Source organism: Acanthochromis polyacanthus, chromosome 6, assembly GCF_021347895.1.
Source record: "Acanthochromis polyacanthus isolate Apoly-LR-REF ecotype Palm Island chromosome 6, KAUST_Apoly_ChrSc, whole genome shotgun sequence".
Classification (NCBI taxonomy): Eukaryota; Metazoa; Chordata; class Actinopteri; family Pomacentridae; genus Acanthochromis; species Acanthochromis polyacanthus.
In genome coordinates this window covers 42,653,795-42,675,098 of record NC_067118.1, presented here as the reverse complement: position 1 = coordinate 42,675,098, position 21,304 = coordinate 42,653,795, and the positions used below count along the sequence as shown (strand labels likewise).

Genomic DNA, 21,304 nt, shown 5'->3' with positions numbered 1-21,304 from the left:
TTATTACAAAATAGACAACTGAATTTGTTTTTTATAACAACGATTAAGTGGAATGCAATGTACTGACAAGAAATATAGTTTTGGACATTATGAGACTTTAAACAGCTATTTCAGCAGCAGACTGAGTGCAACGGCTGTTTCTGCCACCACAGGGGGAGCGTCGCCGCGGAGGCCGCTACTAAAGGCGTCTCCTCCGGCTCCTCCTCCTTCCTCACTCCGGTCACGCTGTCGTTAGTCGCCGGTTCCCGAGCCCTGACAGAAAAGCCTGTAAAAAATGAAGATCTGGGAGTCAGAGCACATTTTCAAGTGAGTAGTTGTCTGTGTGAAGTGATGTCTTTTACAAAGATGGCGGTTAAATTGCCCGTTTCCCTTTTGTGTGTTTAGTTTTCGCGGCTGTCCGGGTCGCAGCTGTTAGCATGTAGCCGCTAAGGTTACACAGAAGTTAGGTAACTCCACACAAGGAGCCTTCGGCTAACCGAGGTAGTAGCTGAATGTTGGTCACAATATTTAATATATTCGCCAATAATTCCAGTTTTTAGCAAGTGACTACATTTTATTTCGTATTTGTGTATATTAGCACTTACTTGCTGTTAGCCTAGTTAACTTTTGAGGTTAGCTTATCGCTGCTAGCCTCGAAGCTAACTCCTGCTAAAGGATGCTGCTGTCGTTACTTAGCTAAGTGAGTTGTTTCGTTAAGATGTAAGCGACATGTAATCCACAAGAAGGTGAGTGGATTCATGTGTTTTTCACGTGTAACGGTTTAATCACGGGAGCTGAATCCGCTCACGAGTTTAACATTATGTACCGCTAATGTTGCATAACGGGCTGTCAGAGGACAGACAGGATGGAAATGATGATGGAAATAACACCATCCGCGTCTGTTCTTCTTGTTTCTGCTCCATAGAAAGCTAGAAATGCTTCATAGTAATCGTTCTGCTTTTGCCCAGTTCTGGAAGTTTCTAGATAAAAACGTAGTGGTGATACGTCTGTACAGAGGGGGGCGTTCCTCCTCCATCCCGGCAGCAGAACAGCCTGCTGGGCTACAGGCTGCTGCTGGTCCTCCATCAAAGATAATGATAATGATGATCAGCCTGGAAAATGTGCAAAAGATGATTTTTTTTTTTTTAACGTTGTAATGCGCTAAGAGACCAATCATTTCTCATGTGATTCACTGACTGCAGCGGTTCAATCACATGTTCACCCTCAAATGTCAAAATGTGTCAGTAATGTAAAAAGAAAGGATGATTTTATTATTTCTGCTCCATCATTTTGGTAAATGTTGTGTTTATAATTTGTGAAACAGGCATGATTATTTTTAAGAGATGTTTGCATGAAGCATATTGAGGAAAGATGTAGTTTAGGTAGTTTATTAGTGTATTAAATAGTAGTTTAGGGCGGATGCTGTTGTTTAGGGTGAATATTATAGGTTAGGGTGAGTGCTGTAGTTTACAGTAAATACTGAAAGAGGAAAATGGTGATAAATTATTACAATTGCAGAACAATAGGCTCACGTTTCCTGCAGTTCTTATTTATATAGATGCAGAAATCAGGCTGAAATCATACATGCAAGGAGAAACCTCATATGTTGTCTCTAATCTCAGATGGAAGATAATTTCATGTTGCACTCTACGTGGTCTCTGGGGGAAGCAGATGTGAACAAAGGGACAACTATTTGCAGCAGCATAAATATAACTTTATAGTGAGATAAAAGCAGAAGTCTAAACTAGTCTGGATGAGAAATGACTGTGCAGATGTAGTTAATGTGGTTTGAGATGTTAAGCGTTATTTGGCAACAGTAGCACCCACTGTTCCTGATTTTAAAAGTCAAATGAGTCTGTTAGATGTTCAGATTAAGACTGGATCTTTAAAGCTCTCATATCACCAAATAATCTGAAGCAAACATTGGGCCACATTGGTCATGACATGAATGTTCATCTTTAGTCTGGTGCTATGACATGAAATGTCCTCTAAGAACTTCCTGTTTCTAAATATGAACATGCGTTTTAACAGCCACCCATGGGAGACGGTGACCAAGGCGGCGATGCAGAAGTACCCCAACCCCATGAACCCCAGTGTGTTCGGTGTGGACGTCCTGGACAGAAGCGTGGACACAGAGGGACGGTTACACAGCACCAGACTGCTGAGCACAGAGTGGGGGCTTCCTGCCATGGCCAAGTCTGTAAGTTAAAGATAAAGCCTGAGCTGCAGGACTCTTTACTTTCTGACCTGTAGTATTATTAAGTTCCCTCTTCCTCCTGCAGATCATTGGGGTAACGAGAACGTGCACGTACGTCCAGGAACATTCAGTCGTGGACCCCAAAGAGAAGACCTTTGAGCTCAAATCTACAAACGTGAGTAGGACCCACAAATACCACTTTTTAGGATCCTGAAATGACGTTCAGTTATGCGTTTTTTTAGCATTAAAACAGGAGGAAAATTAAATCCTGAACCTGTAAATGTACTCTTTAAATGGAAATGCCTTGCAGTGTTGAGTGATGTAAGAGAGTAATCCCTGCTTTATTTTCTGTTCAGATCTCCTTCACTAACCTGGTTTCTGTAGATGAGAAGCTCACATATAAGCCACATCCACAGGACCCAGAGAAGTAAGTGACCCGTGTTTTCTTCTTCTTATTTTGGTTCTCTTCTGTCCTACATGGGTCTGTTTAGGTCGGAGTGTTTTGGGCTGAAGTTGCAAAACGTTTTGTCCTTTTAGTTGTCAGATTAAACCCTGTTTATTTTCTGTCTGTTATGTTCAGGACGGTGCTGACACAGGAGGCTCTGATCAGTGTGAAAGGCGTCAGTCTGAGCAGCTACCTGGAGGGTCTCATGGCCAAAACCATATCTGTGAACGCCGGCAAGGTGAGGAACTTTTCAGCCTAAGGCCTCATTTACTAGACCCTCCAGAAAAAAGCGGGCAAAAATCCTTGATTATGCGAATAAATATGCAGGGTTTTTATGCCATTTTATGCGGGGAAATTGCGGAAAGTTGCAAAGTGTGCGAATAGTTGTGAAATATGCAAAATATGCAAAATATGTAAGAACTGGGAAAAAAGGAGATTCTTCTCCTACATCCTGTTACTAGGCTACCACTGAATGAAAAAGAGCAAAATAAAGATAAACAGACATACTACATGCCAGACACATCACAGTAAGTGCTGCCAATGTTTCATTTATTATCAGCTAAAGCAGGACTTAAACATTCCTCAATCACAAATTTCTCAGGTTGGTTTTCTTCGGTGCTCCAGAACGATGTTGCACGGGGTGCAAAAAAGTTTCCCCCCCACTTTGGTGCAGTAAATCTGGGTACTGTTTTGCCCGGTCTCTGGCTGAAATATTCGTAGGTAAATGTGATCTTTGAGTATTCACCGTTCTTGTTTTTCGTCTCTGAACGCTGCACTCCGCATCAGCTCGTGCTTCTAGTGTGTGTGTGAATGAACTGATGACGTCAGGCCGGGCGTCACATAAAAACGCACAACTCCATTTATATCGTTTATAGTTTTCTCATTTTATGCGGAAATTGTGAAATCAAGCGGGACCCGCATATTTCTCCTTTTTTTTTTTCATGGAAATGTGAGATTCTTGTGGGAATCATGCGCTGTTTTGCGGGGATTATGCGGCCTTTTGGGAAATAATTGACCCCTGCACAATCGGCCCCATTTTGGTGATTAATGAGGGGATTCATGCGATCACATAATCACGTTTTTCTGGAGGGTCTAGTTTACAGTGATGTCAACAGAATAATAAGACAACAGAGATCCCTTTTGGTGGGCCTAATGAAAGCTTTATGTTTTTATGTTCTAAAATTTGTTGTAGTTTTTTGTTTGTTTGTCTTTGCTCATTTTTTCTATATTTGGATTTCTGTATACATACATTATTTTTATTTCAGATCACTTTTCGCCGTTACAAGCGGTTCTATTTAGTAGCAGTGTAGTCTGTGATCATAGATGAATACAGCTGCACTGAGCTTCAAGGACTGCTTTGCCTTTTATCATTTTATTTTTACCGTGTTTACGCTGTAAATGAGTCCTAATACCACCGTAACAGCTGAATGAAAACGTCCCTGTGACTCCCTGACTTCATGTCCAGACCTGTCCTCCATCCTGTCCCTGCTTGTTGTCTGCTAACACGTCTGTCTGTCTCAGGGTCGGGAGGCCATGGAGTGGGTCATCAGGAGGTTGAACACAGAGATCGAGGAGCTGGCGGCGACGGCTCGTGGTACCATCCGGGTCCCCATGGCGGCAGCTGTTGCAGACAAATGATCCCGGCCTTCATCCTCCTCCTCTTCCTCCGCCATCATGAACCGATGGACTTCTCGGACATTTTCCCCTCAAAGGGGACGTCTCACCTCATCTGCCAGCAGCCTATCGACCACAGCCCCTCCCTCTGTCTGTCTGTCACTGGACCACTGTTCGCTGAGCTGATGACGGTTAAATACTAACAGGGTTGAATGGGACAGCACTTGAAGCTCATAGAACTTTGTGTTGTGATGTGAAAGCTCTTTTTTAAGATTCACACTGTGCCTCCGCATCATCACATTGTTTTCATCTGTTTTTTTTTCCTTTATCTCTGTCTTTAATGTTTCATCATAACTTCAGAAATGCGTTGAGTTGAGCTGGAACCGACCAAAAATCTCCAAACCTAAATCTGCCGGCGCAGACTGGCTGTAAGAGGATAGAAAACTAAGTTACAACCTGCATCCATGGCCAGGCTGTTTTCTCCTGTTTTATTGGAGCTGTTGTTTTTAATACATGCTCATATTTATCTGACGATGGAAGCACAGAAGCAGCAGACATTCTTTGCTGTCTGAACAGTTTGAAAAGACCGCTGGAGCTGTAATCCGACAGCAGACAGAAAAAGCTGCTGGATCAGAACTAGTACCAGGTCAAAGTGCGACAGTTTTAGTATCCAGAGGTCCACAGCCGTCCAGAATGCTACCGATGAAGTTTAGTGAAGTCTCAACTCATTTAAACCAAGTCCTGGAGGTGTTTTTGCTTTTCTAACTTCATTTAATCTCTTACTGCTGTCTGGTTGAGTTCTGGTGAAAGAATATTTGATTTCTCTCGGTCTCTCTTTCTCTTTTCTCTCACTCTGATGATGTGCAGTTAAGTGTTGCAGTATAAGAATGTGAATACTTGAATGTTTAACTTATCAGCATGTGTGTTATCACTCGGTGGCAGAAAGTCCTTGAAAAGAGCAGATTTTTTTGTTGTTCACCACAGTGTTGTAGGATTAGCCCTGCAGGCTGCGTTCAGGGTCGCTGACAGTGCCTATATTAGATGTAAAGATGGAAGTAACTGCACCAATCTAACACCCTAAAACACTTTATTTGTGACTAAACCTGCTCAGTATTCCTAGTCGCCTGTAGACGGTGTTATTTATGTTCCAATTGGCTGTTACACTGGTTTTAAAGGCTGTTAGCTTGCCGTGTTGTGCAAGTAGCAGGTCAGTTTTTACGCAGCAGTTCCCCGGCTTATTTCATGGACTCTCAGGTTCCTCAGCGTCCTGATCATTTTCTTGAAGAATACTCCGATTCTTTTCACCGTTGACAGTTTACATCGCAGGGGTTTGTGCTGAACTCCAGCAGTTCTCCAGCGTTAAACCGTTAGTGGAGCTCAGCAGCATCAGGAGTGTTCCAGGTTCTCCGTCTGCTCTACGTCTCTTTCTCCACACCGTCCTCTTCATACCCGTCTGTGGCTTCATCTCACCTGTCGTCCAGCTCTGTCTGTCAGTAACAGTGTCTCGTTTTCTGAATGAGGTGTGACTTGTTGTGTTGTTTTTCTATGGGGGAACATTTTTAAGAACCGTGGCTGTAAATAGGCTTCTATTTATATTTTGGTGGTGTTACATTCCAAGAATGTGAACATGTAACAGAAGCTAACTAGTGCACTCAGAAGTGTTTCAGAATAAAGAGATGCCATTGTTCATGAACACGGTGGAGGTGTGTTTCTGTAAAAAATCCTGAAATCCTCCTCATCTGACGCGCTGTCACTGTTTCTGCAGCTTTGATTGTCAACCAGCAGGAAAGTTAACATCCAGTGTCAGAGAGCTCCAGGGCTTTCTGCAGTTTGTTCACTTGCTAAAGGAAATGTAAAACGATGCTCTTTGTGTGTGCAACAGACTGACGGTTGATCTGCCTCTTCTAGTTCAGGAGAGTCAAACTCCTCTTAGTTTAGGTTCCACATTCAGTCCAGCCAACTCCTAATGGTTCCTTTGTTTTAATGCAGAAATGTTCACAACTGAGGAATTATCTTTTTACAAAACATCATGAACAACCTGAAATTTATGAAGAAAAAATAAATCAGTCACAGGTATCTGGAACAGAATCAAAATGACAAGTCTGATTGGGGGAAAAAAGACAAAAAACAACAAAAACAAAATGACAAAAACATGGGACAAATGACACAAAAAAAGACAAAAATTAGCCAAAAAAGTTAGAAAGTGACAAAAAATAGACAAATGACAAGACAAAAAAAAATGACACAAACGAGACAAGAAATGACAAAAAATAGACAACATAAGCAAGACAAAAAATACAAAGTGACAAAAGATGCTCATAACGATGAATAAAGCAAAACACAAAATGAAAAAGACAAAACAAGCGAGACAAAAATTCAATATAAGTCAGACAAAAACAAAAGAACAATCTAGTATTTTACTTTCTGATCCAAACAACTTGTCATGGTCTAGAAATGATTTTAAATTTATAGTTTTACTAATTTACAATCTGCAGTTAATGTCTTCTCTGTAATTTTTACACTTTGAGGGCCGGATTGGACCCTCTGGAGGACCACTTTTGGACCACGGGCCTCATGTTGGACACCCCTGCTCTGGTCAGTGAATGCAGCACTCAGGTAGGAAGACACCTGCTGGATGCCATAAATGCAACATTATTCATTATCTATGTAGATATTGTTTTCAACCTGCTGCCCCCTGGTGGTAGAATAAACATTTTTTCAGTATTTGTTGAAAATGTGTGTTAAATATTAAAAGTTCTGCTAAATATAAGACTTTTAAACCTTTATTCAGTCAGACCTTATGATTAATAATGCAACAGACGTAAAGGATTGGTAAAATATTTAATTCCATTCATTATTATAAAGAAAACAGATTTTGGGCAGTGCTTATTGACATTCTGAACATTTATCAGGTCTAACTGTAGGTTTAATGATTGAAGGCTGTAGGTGTGTGAATTAAATGAGCTGGGGGTCTGATGATGTGACGCACAGCGCGGCGTCATGATCATTATTAAATACCGTTATCCTCCCCATGTGAAAGCAGAAACAGACTCATCCAGTTCAGTTTAAAGTCTGAGATGAAGAGTTCCCGTCTTTCATGGTCTATCAGTTGAATCTTCTGTCTGTGAGCAGAACCTCCACGTCCGACAAGACGGCCAGAAATCCCTGTTAGGAGTTCAGACAGTGATCAGCCCAAAGATCCTTTATGCTCCCAATTAAAGGTTCCAGTTACATCATAGTGTGCTATTTTATTATCACTGACCTCCTCCATCTTCAGGACTGAGTTGACCAGTTGGGCGTGTTTCATTCTGGGTAAAATCCAACCTTTGCTCAGTGCATCTGAAACAGAAAAGTACATTTTACTGCACATATAAACTGTTTTCATTGAGCTATTTTGTGTATTTATGCAGTTTATGGTCATATTCTGAGCTAGAATATGTTCTCTATCGATCTGTGTTGCTCTAGTTGAAGGATATAAACATTTAAGTGCAGTTTTTCCAGTTTAAAATGAGCTTTAATAGAGCTCTGGGTGATGACTGCAGTATCAGTGATGAAGGAAACACTGAATGATGTAACTCAGACTCACCGTTCACTTTTGGTAAAACTGTCGCCTTAATCGCCACCGTCAACGAGCGTTCCAAAGCATCAGTCTGCAAACACAAACAGGCTGTAAACACAACCGAGAGAAAACATCATGCAGGTTTACTTCACAACATTTACCTTAACCTGTCCCACTTCAGACGCTGCCAGAGTCACAGTAAAGCTGAAAGAAAGCAGCAAAAACGTCCTTTAAACTGTAGTTTGAGAGCTGTGGCTCAGTGTTGCACTTTAACACACGACGCTGCTCACTTATCCATGGTCATGGAGCCCTTCAGACTTCCACCAGAGATCCACAGTTTGGTGCTGAATTTAGAGTCCTAGATGGAAACAGATGATTGTTTATTCAGACATAAATCAAATTTATAAAACAAATAATAGTGTGTAGAAAGCCAAATATAGAAAAAAATCAGCAAAAAAATAAATAAAAATATAGTAATAATAATAATAATAATGTATATATAGAAACCCAAATCTAGAAAAAAATAGCTATATATATAATAGAAAATAATTGAAAAATATGTTGATGTTGTATTTCTGCAACAGTGTGTTTTACAGGATTAATTATGAGCATTAATGATCTTTGAGCTGATCTCTGTCTACTAAATATCAGATGTAGTCCAGAATAGAAGCTGAGGTTTATGTGAGTGTAAATAGAAGATTCAAAGATTTTTAAATTACAGTGAGGTCAGGAATAAAAAGTAAAAGTCACATTAATGTGTTTCTTTTTGCCCAGAAACCAAAGCTCCTCACCACGTTGAGTTTGAACAGCGGGACCTGGGTGCCGTTGGGCTCAATGGCGAAGGCCTTCACGTCGACCAGAGAGATGAGTTTAGCAGCTCCAGACTGGAAGGAGAACATCGGAGCTTCTCTGGCGTAAACCTGCAGATCCATCAGCAGACCAGGAAACTTCTCAGGAAGCTGCAGAGAAGAAAAAAAAAAACAGGAAAAATGTTTCGTTGTGGGACGGAGTCTTTATATTTACACATTTATTTCCTTTTTTTAAAAAACAGATTTATCTTTTTATTATGGCACTCATGTGATTCCATACTTTGCTTGTTCCTAATTGTGTCTATTTATGTAAAATCTGCCATAAACCTGTGAGTTAACACAACTCCTCAGTGTTTCCAGATGTAGTCCAGATATAGAATCACTCACCTGAGGGGCGAACATTCCCATGTAGGTTGTGTTCAGGTGTATAGGACTAGTAGGAGGGATCTGCATCGATGAAACAACACTTTTAAGACACACTCTGATCAGTTCTCAATAATAAGTGAAATGGACTGTTGGTGGTGTTTTCCCCACCATGCTGTCGTCGATGAGGATCTGCAGCAGTCCGTCTGAGTAGTATCCATAAGAAGCCGAGTTCAGAGTGAAGTCAGACAGACCCACTGACAGCATGAAGTCTGGCTGCTGAGGCATGGTGAAGGGCTGGGCCTTAAACGGAGGCTCCTTATGAGCTCTGATGCTGTAGAACTCTCCCTTTAAATACAAAGGTAAATATGATCAACTACAGCTTCACAAACTGACGTTATAAGTCATAGTTAATGTGGTAAATGACTATTGTAGCTGAAAATGTTTAATGGAATATCTCCATAGGGGTACAGAGGAACATTTCCAGCAACCATCACTCCTGTGTTCTAATGCTACATTGTGTTAGCTAATGGTGCTGAAAGGCTCATTGATGATTAGAAAACCCTTGTTCAGTTATGTTAGCACATGGATAAAAGAGAGAGTTTTTGTCTGGATGACCCCAGACTGTTGGACGGTAGTGTATTGTGAAGCACTTTGGACAATTTCTGAGTCAGTTTGGAGAAGTTTCAATACAGTGAAGGGCCAGATTTTACATTTTTTCCCCTGTTTTCTAGTGAGTTTGGATTGGTTTTTGTCATTTTGAATGAGTTTTTAATCAATTTACACAAGTTTTGAGTTATTTGTGACAAATTATGAGTAATTGTGGATGATTTTGGAGCCGTTTTAGACCATTTTTGAGATGTTTCAATCAAGTTATTATCATTTTAGACAAACGGTGAGTCATTGTGGACAAATTTGAAGCCATTTTGGACCATTTCAAAGTCAGTCTGGGCCGGTTCAAGGTAATCTGAACCAGTTCTGAGTCATTTTGAATGGCAGTATACCACCTAGACACAGGTACGTGGCTCAGTATATGTGTCTAAATGTCAGGGAGCTTTCATAATCTGAAATAAATTAATGAAAACTCCATGCCTGAATGTGTTTATTCTCACCTTAAGGCCTAGATTCAGTCTTGAAGCATCGATGATCGGTGTGCCGGTGAGAGGAAGGTCGAGAGTCAGAACTTCATTCACATCAAAAGAAACTGGACACAAAAAAGAAACGAATACAAAAAATGTTCTATCCATAAATTTAAAATCCTCACTGTTGTATTATTATTATTCTTATTTTTGGACTTTTGAAGTTCCCAAATCACCTACAAGCTCAAATACTGTTTTAAAGATTTTATATGATGTTCAACGAACATTTTAGGGACTTATATTAATATAAACTATATTACATAATAAATGTGTAATATTCAAATAATGTTCCTATGAGGTTAAAAGTTAAGTGGAAAAGGGCCCATGCCACTGCCACGGTTTTTGACAGTAGTACCGTTCATGGCCTGCAGGTGGAGCTCCAGTTTTTCCACAGATCCGTTCACAGCAGAGCAGATCTGGAGAGCAAATAAAACAACGTTCAGCTACTGAAAACCCTCACAGTTTGTTTGGCTAGAGAATTATCTGTTGATCCTACTGCTGATAGACTGTCAGAGATGTGAGGAAAAACTCACCCCAGACTGGATTTCATTCCTGATTCTACCCTTGAAATAACGTACGAAGGGCTGGAACATAAAACTGTTGACAAAAAATAAAAATGCAGAATTTACATTTTCACATCAGTAGATTTTCCTCTGGTTGAATGATGTCCATTTTGTCGTTTATTATAATAAGATAACGTTGCTTTTTATACCGACAAACACACTCTCGCATACATACATCCTCTACCGCAGTGGTTCTCAACCCTGCTCCTCAGGACCCCATGTCCTGCATGTTTTAGATGCTTCCCTGCTCCAACACACCTGACTCAAATGATCAGCTCGTCATCAAGCCTCTGCAGAAGCCTGATGACGAGCTGATCATTTGAATCAGGTGTGTTGGAGCAGGGAAGCATCTAAAACATGCAGAACATGGGGTCCTGAGGAGCAAGGTTGAGAACCACTGCTCTATCGGACGGCGGGGGGCGTGGCCAGTCTGACAGATTCTGACAGGTCTGTCACACCTGTCACCTGATAAAAAGGACACGTCAGCACACGTCAGATGACGCTCTGAGGAAGACTGCAGATGAAACATGTCAGCAAGGTAAAACCATCCTTTCTTTACTGATTTGTTGGTATAAAAAGCAACGTTATCCTAAGATTTTCCTCTGGATCTACACCACCGCTTAAAAGTTAGTGTCACTTAGAAATGTCCTTATTGTTGAAAGAAAAGCAGTTTTTCCAGTGAAGATAACATTAAATGAGTGATAAATCCAGTGTAGACATAGTTAATGTGGTAAATGACTATTGTATCTGTAAACAACTGATTTTTAATGGAATATCTCCATAGGGGTACAGAGGAACGTTTCCAGCAACCATCACTCCTGTGTTCTAATGCTACATTGTGTTAGCTAATGCTGTTGAAAGGCTCATTGATGATTAGAAAACCCTTGTGCAGTTATCTTAGAAGATGGATAAAAGTAGGAGTTTTCATGGAGAACAGGAAACTGTCTGGATGACCCCAGACTGTTGAACGATACTGTATTGTGAAGCATTTTGGACAATTTTTGAGTCAGTTTGGAGAAGTTTCAATATATTTTGGACAAGTTAAGAGTCGGAGTTTACTTTTTTTCCCCCCTGTTTTCTAGTGAGTTTGGGTTGTTTTGTCATTTTGGTTGTTTTTTTTTTTTTAATCAATTTACACAAGTTTTGAGTTATTTGGGTCAAATTGTGAGTCACTGTGGATTATTTTGGAGCCGTTTTAGATCATTTTTGAGACAGTTTGGAGATTCTTTAGTCATTTTGGACAAGTACTGAATCCTTTAGGGCAACGTTGGAGTCATTTTACACAACCTGGACAGGTTTTAACTTCTTTTGGACCATTTTTGAGATGTTTCAAACAAAATATTTTCATTTTAGACAAACGGTGAGTCATTGTGGACAAATTTGAAGCCATTTTGGACCATTTGAAAGTCAGTTTGAGTCGGTTTCAAGGTAAACTGAACCAGTTTTGAGTCATTTTGGACATTTATTGAATCATGATTAGAAAACCCTTGTGCGATTATGTTCGCACATGAACTAAAGTGGGAGTTTTCATGGAAAACGTGAAACTGCCTGGGTGACCCCAACCTTCAGAATGGTGGTGTATGCTTCTCTTTTCTACTGCACCTGGCTCCACCGTGGAAATTAATGTTCACGTCTCCAACCACAGCATCGCAGCTGATGCTGGTGATGAACAGATGGCCGTCAGGATCTTTGCCCAGCCCCACCACAGACGTCACATCCACACCAAACATCGTCATGTCGAAGGATCCTCCATCGTGTCTGCAAATACACACAACAGTTAGCTTTAGTCAGCATTTATTCTCACAACATCTGCCTCTGAAGCCACTACAACACACGTATGAACTCATAGAAACCACCGGAATAAAACGATTCAGTTAATTGTTTAAGGCAGGGGTGTCCAACATGAGGCCCGTGGTCCAAAAGTGGTCCTCCAGAGGGTCCAATCCGGCCCTCAAAGTGGAAAAATTCCAGAGAAGACTTTAACTGCAGATTGTAAATTAGTAAAACTATAAATTTAAAATAATTTCTAGGCCATGACAAGTTGTTTGGATCAGAAAGTAAAATACTAGATTGTTCAGTTCCAGATAGCTGTGATTATAATGAGGAGTTGTGGTTATTTCTAGGTTATCATGCTGTGGTTTTACTGGTGCGGTCCACTGGAGATCAGACTGGACTGAAAGTGGAACCTGAACTAAGATGAGTTTGACTCCCCTGGTTTAAGAGATCACATAGATTATTTTATATTGTTCCTAATTGTAATCTAACCTGTTTTTCTTCTTTCTTACTTCCCTTCCTCATTGCTTAGGTAGTTCAACCAGTGCTTCCACATCAACTTGTTTACAGTAAACCTGCAAATCTGCAGCTCAAAAAGTCACAAATTAGAATTAAACGGCCTCATATCTACCTAGTCATAGCACTTTTTATTCTTTAGGTCTCCACACTTTGATGTTAAAACTGAAGTGCAAATTGCAGAACTTCCCAAATCTATGCTGATCATGAAATTAAACACTTTGAACCTTGAACACTTCCTCATTGAGCGTAGCCACTGAAATTGCAAAACTTAGAAGGAATCACGCCCTGGAGACCTGATAAACATCTCTCCACAGCCTAACTGGGTGTACTGGCCTCATCATCGAGGTGTTACATGAAGGAGAACTCACATTATTCCAAAGCGCGTCCTCCACCCTCCTGCTAGAGCAGCATTCAGACCTAAAGAGGACGTTTTAAACCCTGCAGCGTCCTGAAAGAACTGAACAGACGGCTCAGGAAGGTCGCACTGTTTTACTGCGATGCTGAAACACAAGAAGAGCAAAGACAGACGTGAGATGAATACTGCTGACTGGACTGAGATGATTCCCACTGTGCTTTCTGGTTGTGGACATCTGACCTTGAACTTGAAAAAAGCACCTTTATATTCAAGGAAATCAAACATAAGCTCACCCTGTTAGCGTGTAGTGAACTCTGCCTATTTTGATGTCGACCTCGCCGCTGATGTCGGGGAGGGTGATGCTCTCCAGCTTCTCCTGGATCAGTCCTACTCCTGTGTGCTTTCCTGAGACAAACAGCAGGGAAGATTCAGTTTGGTTTAAATGAAACTTATTTAACCCTCCTGTTGTCCTCATTTACAGACACCAAATAATGCAGTTGCCTTGTCTGAAAAAAACAAAAATTCAGCAAAAAATTCCACAAATTTCTGAAGAATTTCTGAAGAAAATTCAAATAATTCCATAAAACTTTACCTTAAAAGTTTAATTTTAAAAAATCCCCCAAATATGGCAAGAAAATTCTTGTAAATATTTTCAAAAAAAGGAATAAAAATCTTCCAAAAAATCCGAAAAATATCTAAAGTGATGACGGATATACCAGTAAAATGTTTCTTTAAGAACATTCACATAAAAATAAAAAAATCATAAAAATATTTTTTTTTGTGAGTGTTCTTAAGAAACATTTTTAACATTTCTTTTTTTCCACCAAAAAATATTCAAAGATTTCCCAAAAATGTAGAAAATGTGAAAATATCTTCTTTTCCCACATTTTCAAACTTTAAAACGGGTCAATTTTGACCCGCAGGACGACACGACGGTTAATCTACTGAGCATTTATGAAAAATCTCCAACTCCCTGCAAAGTAACTCATTAACAGGATGGAAAAGGGGGGCTGGAACTGAATTCTTCCCTTTAAAGTGCAAACAAACTGCCTGTTTAAACAGTAAAGGCTGTCTGGCATTTACTCTTTTGCTGGAAGATGCACAGAGGTCTGTGTTTATTGCCTTACCATACTGCAGTCCCTTGTTGGTCAGGATGACTTGTATGGCAGGATTTTGTCCAGATGTGCAGGACAGCAGCATGAGCAGTGCTATCACAGCTGGAAGCATGATGTCGGGTCCCCTGTAGAGCAAACAGCAGCTCCTCTGCTCTGAACACAACACATGGAAGTGAATCAAAGAGCTGCTGAGACAAACAGCAGCTCATTCCCAGCACACCTGTGTAGTGGAGTCCTGCATCCTACCTGAAGTTCAGGGTGAATTTGCCGGGTTGAAAAGCAGCTCCTGAAGTTTGCTCTACACGTCTTCTTCTCCTGTCTCCTTGCTGCCGTTTGTCTGTTGAGGCGTTTAGTTCCTGTATCACTGAGAAGTGAAACTATCTGACATCTGACCGGATAGACTGCATTGTTCTGTGGCTCTTTGAGGAACAGGAAGCAACCTTTTCATTTTATTTAACTGTCGAAATTAAAGTAGTTTGTTGAGATTAAATACCGATCAAAGTTTAGGGTCACTTAGAAATGTCCTTAGTTTTGAAAGAAAATCTTTTTTGTCTGTGAAGATAACCTTAAATTCATCATAAATCCAGTCTAGACTGTCTGGGTGACCCTAAACCTTTGAACAGTGTATTTTCATTAAAGTTGTCAGAACTCAAAAATGACTGAATAACAATTTTAATGTGTGCATGCTATAAGCCAAAACGTCGGTTTTTAATTCGTTCAAAATGACAAAAAACGTCCACAGTGACTCCAAAATTGTGCAAAATGACAAATTTTTTAACCAAAAATACTTTGAAATGAGATGAAAAATGTCCAGAATGATTTAAAATTTGTCCAAAATGATAGAAAAACCAAACAATGTCCAAAACTGTGGCTAAATTAAGCACAAATTTCTGTATTAGTTGATATTTTTATATACTAACCTCAACTGTTAATGTTACTAACTTGCTTTTTGTTATTTTATGTAAGGCTGCTGAACACTTAATTTCCCCTATCCATCTAACTAAATTCAAGGTGAGGCTACTTAATAAAATGTGCTTGTTAAGTCATTTATCTGAACATATCAAGACAAAAATATCTCTGACTGCAGTGAAAAAGACATTTTATAACTCAGGGGTTTTTTGTCTGTTGAACATAAACTACCGCTTAAAAGTCTCAGGTCACTCAGAAATGTCCTTATTGTTGAAAGAAAAGCAGTTTTTTTCCAGTGAAGATAGCATGAAATGAATGATAAATACAGTCTTGATAATGTGGTAAATGACTATTCTATCTGTAAACAGCTGATTTTTAATGGAATATCTCCATAGGGGTACAGAGGAACATTTCCAGCAACCATCACTCCTGTGTTCTAATGCTACACTGTGTTAGCTAATGGTGCTGAAAGGCTCATTGATGATTAGAAAACCCTTGTGTAGTTATGTTAGAACATGGATAAAAGTAGGAGTTTTCATGGAGAACATGAAATTGTTGAATGATTGTGAAGCATTTTGGACAATTTCTGAGTCAATCTCAAGGTATTTTGGACCAGTTTAGAGTTTTTCTTGTTTTCTGGTGAGTTTGGATCGGTTTTTGTCATTTTGGACGAGTTTTTAATCAATTTACACAAGTTTTGAGTTATTTGGAACAAATTCAGTCATTGTGGATGATTTTGGAGCCGTTTTAGAGCATTTTTGAGACAGTTTGGAGATTCTTTTGTCATTTTGGACAAGTATTGAATTGAATTTAGGACAATGTTGGAGTCATTTTACACAACGTGCACAGGTTTTAAGTTCTTTTGGACCATTTTTGAGATGTTTCAAACAAGTTATTTTCATTTTAGACAAACAGTGAGTCATTGTGGACAAATTTGAAGCCATTTTGGATCATTTCAAGTCAGTTTGAGTTGGTTTCAAGGTAATCTGAACCAGTTTTGGACAATTTTTTAATCACTTATGACAACTATCACTCCTGTGTTCTAATGCTACATTGTGTTAGCTAATGGTGTTGAAAGGCTCATTGATGATTAGAAAACCCTTGTGCAGTTATGAAAGTGTGAAATTGTCTGGGAGATGCCAAACTTTTGAACAGTAGTGTAAATAATCACTGCAAACTTGACTAAATCCAATAAAAATGACAGAAATGTTCATATTTGATCGGAAAATCAATCAGTTTGAAGGTGGACTGAAGCCTGTATGCAAAACAAAGAAGTTAATGTACCAACATCCTCATTCTTAGAAAAAAAATGCAAGCCACGGCTGACTGATTCACGAAAAGGAAGTGAAAACTGTGTGTTTGTGTTGAGCTTTGACATGTGAGGAGAGCAGAGGTGTGAGATCTAAACTGAGCTCACCACGGGTTTATCGCTATAGGGCCACATTTTCAGAGCTATTTCAAGTGGAGAAATGAGTCCTATTTCATTGTGCACCCAGTCAAAAGAGGAACCTCGAGTCACACTTTGAAGGGAAACTTAAACAGAGTCCAGAAAAGCGTAAACGAAAGAGAAAGGTCAGTGAGAGACACAGAACTTCTTCCCCTGGCTGCTTTCAACAGAGCAAAGAAACATTAGAATCACCAGCCATAAAATATTCGATTTATTTTTCTCTTAATTCAACAAATACTCTTTGTCTCACACACCATGATTAAGTTCCATTAAATCACAATTAACAAGTTCAATAGGAACAGAATATTAGCAGACAGACATGTTTTTTTCTCCACAGAACACAGTTAGGACCCACTTGCTTGCACTTGAATTCACTTCATCCAGAGCGACACTGGAAACACCAAGAAAACAAACGAGCCAACAAGGACTACTATAGGCAGAAGAATGGAAAGAAAAAGAACCCACAAAACCGATAGAAATAAGAGAGCATGTTGTCTGAAGCACTACACAGAAGTTATCCATGGTTTATAGAGCGGCTGATGGGCGCCTTTTATTTTCTCTTAATGATATCTAGCAGCTCAAAAACCAGTAAGAACATATTCACACTCCATAGTTTCTGCACATATTTCATTCCCCAGTTATACACACGGACACACTCACGGTTAATTCCATCTCTGCGTGGATTCTGGACAGGCTCTTCACCCCTCCTGTCATGCGGAGGTCGTGTTCCTGTGTCCACGTAATAAAACACGTTTTGTGGAATGAGTAGACTACTTTACACTACGACTGTAGAGTTTATTATTGCACATTATCACGAAGGCAAAATAAAAAGATGTACATTTCACACAAATAATCCTCCTCGGGTGGTCAGGTGATGTTTGGCCTCAACACACCCGCTGGCCGGCCGTTTTATTTTTTTTTTATTCATTGATTTTTTTTGGACAGCAAAGGTGATCTCAGTCGTGGATATTGTACCTGAAGGCCTCTATGAGCCCCTCGATAGAGTGAATGAAGCCGGAAATGGCGCAAATGCCTCCAATAACAAAAATGGCAACGTCGAAGAAGACGTGGTGCCACAGCAGGTTCCTCCACTGCAGCTTCAGGTGGAAGAGGCTCGGCAGGAGGAAGCACAGCCCGGCGCCGGTCAGACTGCCGGTCAGACCCATGAGGAGGGCGAAGTGGGGCACGAACACGGCCATGAGCAGCGTGAAGACCACCAGGGCCACCCGGAGGCCCAGGCCCCAGGACTTCAGCTGGCCTCCGGGGCCGTAGCAGTCAGGAAAGAGCGCCCTGCCGCCGTCCTGGAACAGGGACTTCTCCAGAACCTCGACCGCAGCGAAGAAGGGCAGCGGGTAGGACAGCAGCGCCTTGGCCACCAGGAAGAGGTTCACCACGGCCCGGATGGTGGAGGGCAGGTTGTCCGTGATGACCTCTTTGGTGGCGTCTGCCCACGTCAGGTAGGCCACCAGGGCGAAGAGGCCTTTGAGGACGCAGGCCGCGATGTGCGTCCAGTCCATCATGCAGTGGAACTCGCTGGGCTTCTGCATGTTGCCCTCCAGGGAGGGCAGGAAGATCTGGGAGGTGTAACTGAACACGATGATGCCGATGGAGATGGGGAATTTCTTCACGTCGATGTAGAACTTCACCTTCTCCCACGCCCACTCGCGCGCCCTGGACAGGCAGTAGGCGATGACGAGGACGTTGATGACGAAGTGCGCCAGCGTGCACAGCAGGCTGAACTTGGACACGGCCTTGAGGTTCTTCAGGAACGCGCACGGCAGCAGCGCGGCGGTGGCCACCACGGACCAGGCCTTCTGGGACACCGGGAAGCCCGGGAAGCTGTTGTACATCAGGTTCCCGCTCACCACCACGTACAGGATGCACGTCATCACCAGCTCGATGATCTGAGCCACGTTCACGACGTGTCCGCCCAGCGCGGGGAAGCGCGGCGTGCAGCAGGCGTTGGCGATGTCCACGTACGAGTCCCTGACGCGCACTTTGATGCCGTCCTCGTTCTCCTCGTACAGACACGCGATGAGGATCTTGCCGGTGTAGCAGCACACCACGGCGGCGAAGATGATGAGGAAGAGGCCGAGGTAGCCTCCGTGGAGGATGGCGTACGGCAGGCCGAGGACGAACATGCCCTGCGGACAGAGAGGCGGTGAGTGGTAATGGACGAGGCCCAGATCGCAGTGACAGGCCGAGCATCCATCCCGGCAGCAAGAACACAGAGCCCAGAGAGCTGCAGCTTACATAAGAACAGCAGCACATCACCGTTTACCGTTAAATGGACTCTTCCTCCATTTCACAAACTGCATCTGATGCCAAGTGTCCTGTCTGCTGCTTTTACTGTTTTTAATGTGTATTTATAAAAACGTTTCCCTATATGGCCCCTTTAAATACAATCCATTATTATTATTAGAAAATAAATCATGCAGCAGATTCACATCACGGTGGTTTCCTCCCTCCGTTTAAAAATATTCTGCTCTGTGATCAAATTACTGCTTTAAAAAGACATTTAGAAACGAAATGTTAATTGATGGGATGGAGAGGTGATAAGCAGCCTGGGGTATCTGAGGGACCAGGGCCTGCCTGCAGCTCCACTGATAAAAAGATTTGAATAAATGAATCCTGAGGCCCTTCACTGCTGCACATTCACCCACACACCGCGGAGCAGGCGTGAAATCCAAGCATGCATTTCATTAACAGCAAATTCAGCTGCATTGATTTATTTAAAATCTGACTTTAATTCTATTGGACAACATTAAACAGGGTGTTATTGCTCCGGGCTGCTGTGGGATCATAATCGGCCTCTCTGGATGAACATTTAAAGTGTTAAAACGTGAACATCTTCAAGGTGACTTTAGAGGCCTCATGCAGACATACAGCAGAGCAGCATCTACCTGGATGGCGTTGGTGACGTTCCAACCAGCTTCCCATGACGTGATCTTCGGTTTGTCCTCATCCAGGGAGCCTCCGGTCTTCAGGGATGAAGGCCTCGGGCCGGTTCCGTCCCTCTGGTAGTGGCTGTCCCCCTCCAGGTCCCCCTCTCCCTCCATGTTTCCTCCTTCCTCCTCTCCTTGAAGGACATCCATCTGCATCCCTTGCCTGTAGTCATAATCCAAATCGTCGCATTCGGCGAAGCCCAAACCCTCTTCATCCGTGGCGGCCTGGAAGCCCAGCCGGGCGAACACCCCGCTGACCTTGGCCTGGGATTTGTTGGACACCGTGTGGGCCGCGTTGGTCAGCTTGTTGGTGAGCTTGTGTCGGATCAAATGAGCCATCTTTTAAGAAAATTCGTTCTTCGGCTGAAAAAGATATTAGCGCGTAAAAAGGCGCAGCTGCAGATTCATGCGGGGGGGTTATTTAGCTGTTCCTTCTTTACCTGCTAAGGTAAAACCATGCCTGTTGCCTCTTCGTGCAGCTGAACCAGCCTCCTAACGGCTGAATAACCGTCAAACCCAGCAGAAATCCTCAGCCGCTTCTCCTGGCTTGCTCATCCATATTACTGAAGGAAAAAAATAAAGCCCTCCCCGGTGTCTGTGTCAAAGAAGAAACGTCTCAAAACGCAGGAAAAAATGAGATGTCCTCATGTGTCGTTAAAAAGAGCAGTTTTGCATTTTTTTCCTATTTATTTTTTCCACGCAATCTTCAGCACTTTGCGCTCTTCTTTCCTGTGACAGCGCAGGAATCTCCGCAGCCCACGGAGAGAGAGAGGGAGAGACAGGGGCGTGCACGTGTCCGCAGAGAGTGCCAGTGTGACGCGCACGGCACAACTGTCACGGGTGGCAGAGACAGAGAGTGAACGGGGGTTTACCGGTAGACCGGATCGCTCCTGACATCATGCATGAATGAAAACACCAAACGGTTCACCTGCTGTCATCTCCACAGGTCTGAGTGGCACCCAGAGTCAACAAAGAGCAGCAGAAATCCGCAGAAACAGAACCAGAAAACACAACATAAACATCCAAACAACACGTTTATATGCACACACACACACACACATGGCTGCAACTCCTGCACAATCTGCTCATTATTTATGATTTTATCTCTATTTTTAAATGTTTTTTGTGTGCAACAATCAATTTGCATGTCAGACTGTACGAGCATGTGACAAATGAAACTCCCAAATATTCAGAAATAAACCTCACATTTAAAAAAAATCGAACTGCAATCTGAATTTTTCCTTTTTGTTCAAATTAAATGCCACAACAAATGCAGCAAAGATAATTTCGTTTCACAATAAATATGTGGTTTTCCTGAAGGCCTCAGCTGTATTTTAAATCAATCTAAAATTTGTGGAATAAAGAACACATTTCGTGCAATCAAGAACCTTTATTGTCTTTGTGTTTCCACGCAGAGAAATTTCGATTGGTGACTCCCAGTTGGAAATAAAAGATAGAAAAAAGGCCCACTATATAGAAATAAAATTTAAAAATACTGAAAAGATACAAACATGTAAACAGAATTAGTGCAGTCTAGCAACACTCAGCTCTTTATTGCACACAGTGAGTCTGT

At 41.6% G+C, this 21,304-nt stretch overlaps 3 protein-coding genes across 4 annotated transcripts; 1 reads left to right on the top strand and 2 right to left on the bottom strand.

Annotated features, from left to right (window-relative positions):
• The first annotated feature begins 92 nt into the window (after positions 1 to 92).
• On the top strand, positions 93 to 5,928 carry LOC110956781 (PRELI domain containing protein 3B-like). The gene is made up of 6 exons (XM_022202491.2): positions 93 to 306; positions 2,011 to 2,179; positions 2,262 to 2,351; positions 2,533 to 2,603; positions 2,757 to 2,859; positions 4,143 to 5,928. The coding sequence occupies exons 1-6, from the start codon at positions 275 to 277 to the stop codon at positions 4,257 to 4,259; spliced, it is 582 nt and encodes a 193-aa protein (XP_022058183.1). The 5' UTR covers positions 93 to 274; the 3' UTR covers positions 4,260 to 5,928.
• A 1,129-nt stretch (positions 5,929 to 7,057) lies between these two features.
• Positions 7,058 to 15,030, bottom strand: bpifcl (BPI fold containing family C, like). Of its 2 annotated transcripts, none has more exons than XM_022202490.2 (16): positions 14,677 to 15,030; positions 14,443 to 14,578; positions 13,609 to 13,720; positions 13,329 to 13,460; positions 12,271 to 12,426; positions 10,639 to 10,702; positions 10,461 to 10,521; positions 10,079 to 10,170; positions 9,138 to 9,314; positions 8,991 to 9,050; positions 8,586 to 8,753; positions 8,085 to 8,152; positions 7,956 to 7,998; positions 7,822 to 7,885; positions 7,498 to 7,574; positions 7,058 to 7,400 (listed from the first exon to the last, which is right to left on the bottom strand). In XM_022202490.2, exons 2-16 carry the CDS (start codon positions 14,540 to 14,542, stop codon positions 7,341 to 7,343), a joined length of 1,434 nt encoding a protein of 477 aa, XP_022058182.1. In that variant the 5' UTR covers positions 14,543 to 14,578; positions 14,677 to 15,030; the 3' UTR covers positions 7,058 to 7,340. The 2 variants fall into 2 exon arrangements, with proteins under 2 accessions (XP_022058182.1, XP_022058181.1); XM_022202489.2 differs by having other exon boundaries at positions 14,443 to 14,583; positions 14,677 to 15,024.
• A 1,944-nt stretch (positions 15,031 to 16,974) lies between these two features.
• LOC110956784 (vesicular inhibitory amino acid transporter-like) lies at positions 16,975 to 20,681 on the bottom strand. The gene is made up of 2 exons (XM_022202493.2): positions 19,690 to 20,681; positions 16,975 to 18,930 (listed from the first exon to the last, which is right to left on the bottom strand). The coding sequence occupies exons 1-2, from the start codon at positions 20,068 to 20,070 to the stop codon at positions 17,743 to 17,745; spliced, it is 1,569 nt and encodes a 522-aa protein (XP_022058185.1). The 5' UTR covers positions 20,071 to 20,681; the 3' UTR covers positions 16,975 to 17,742.
• Between the last annotated feature and the right edge of the window lie 623 nt (positions 20,682 to 21,304).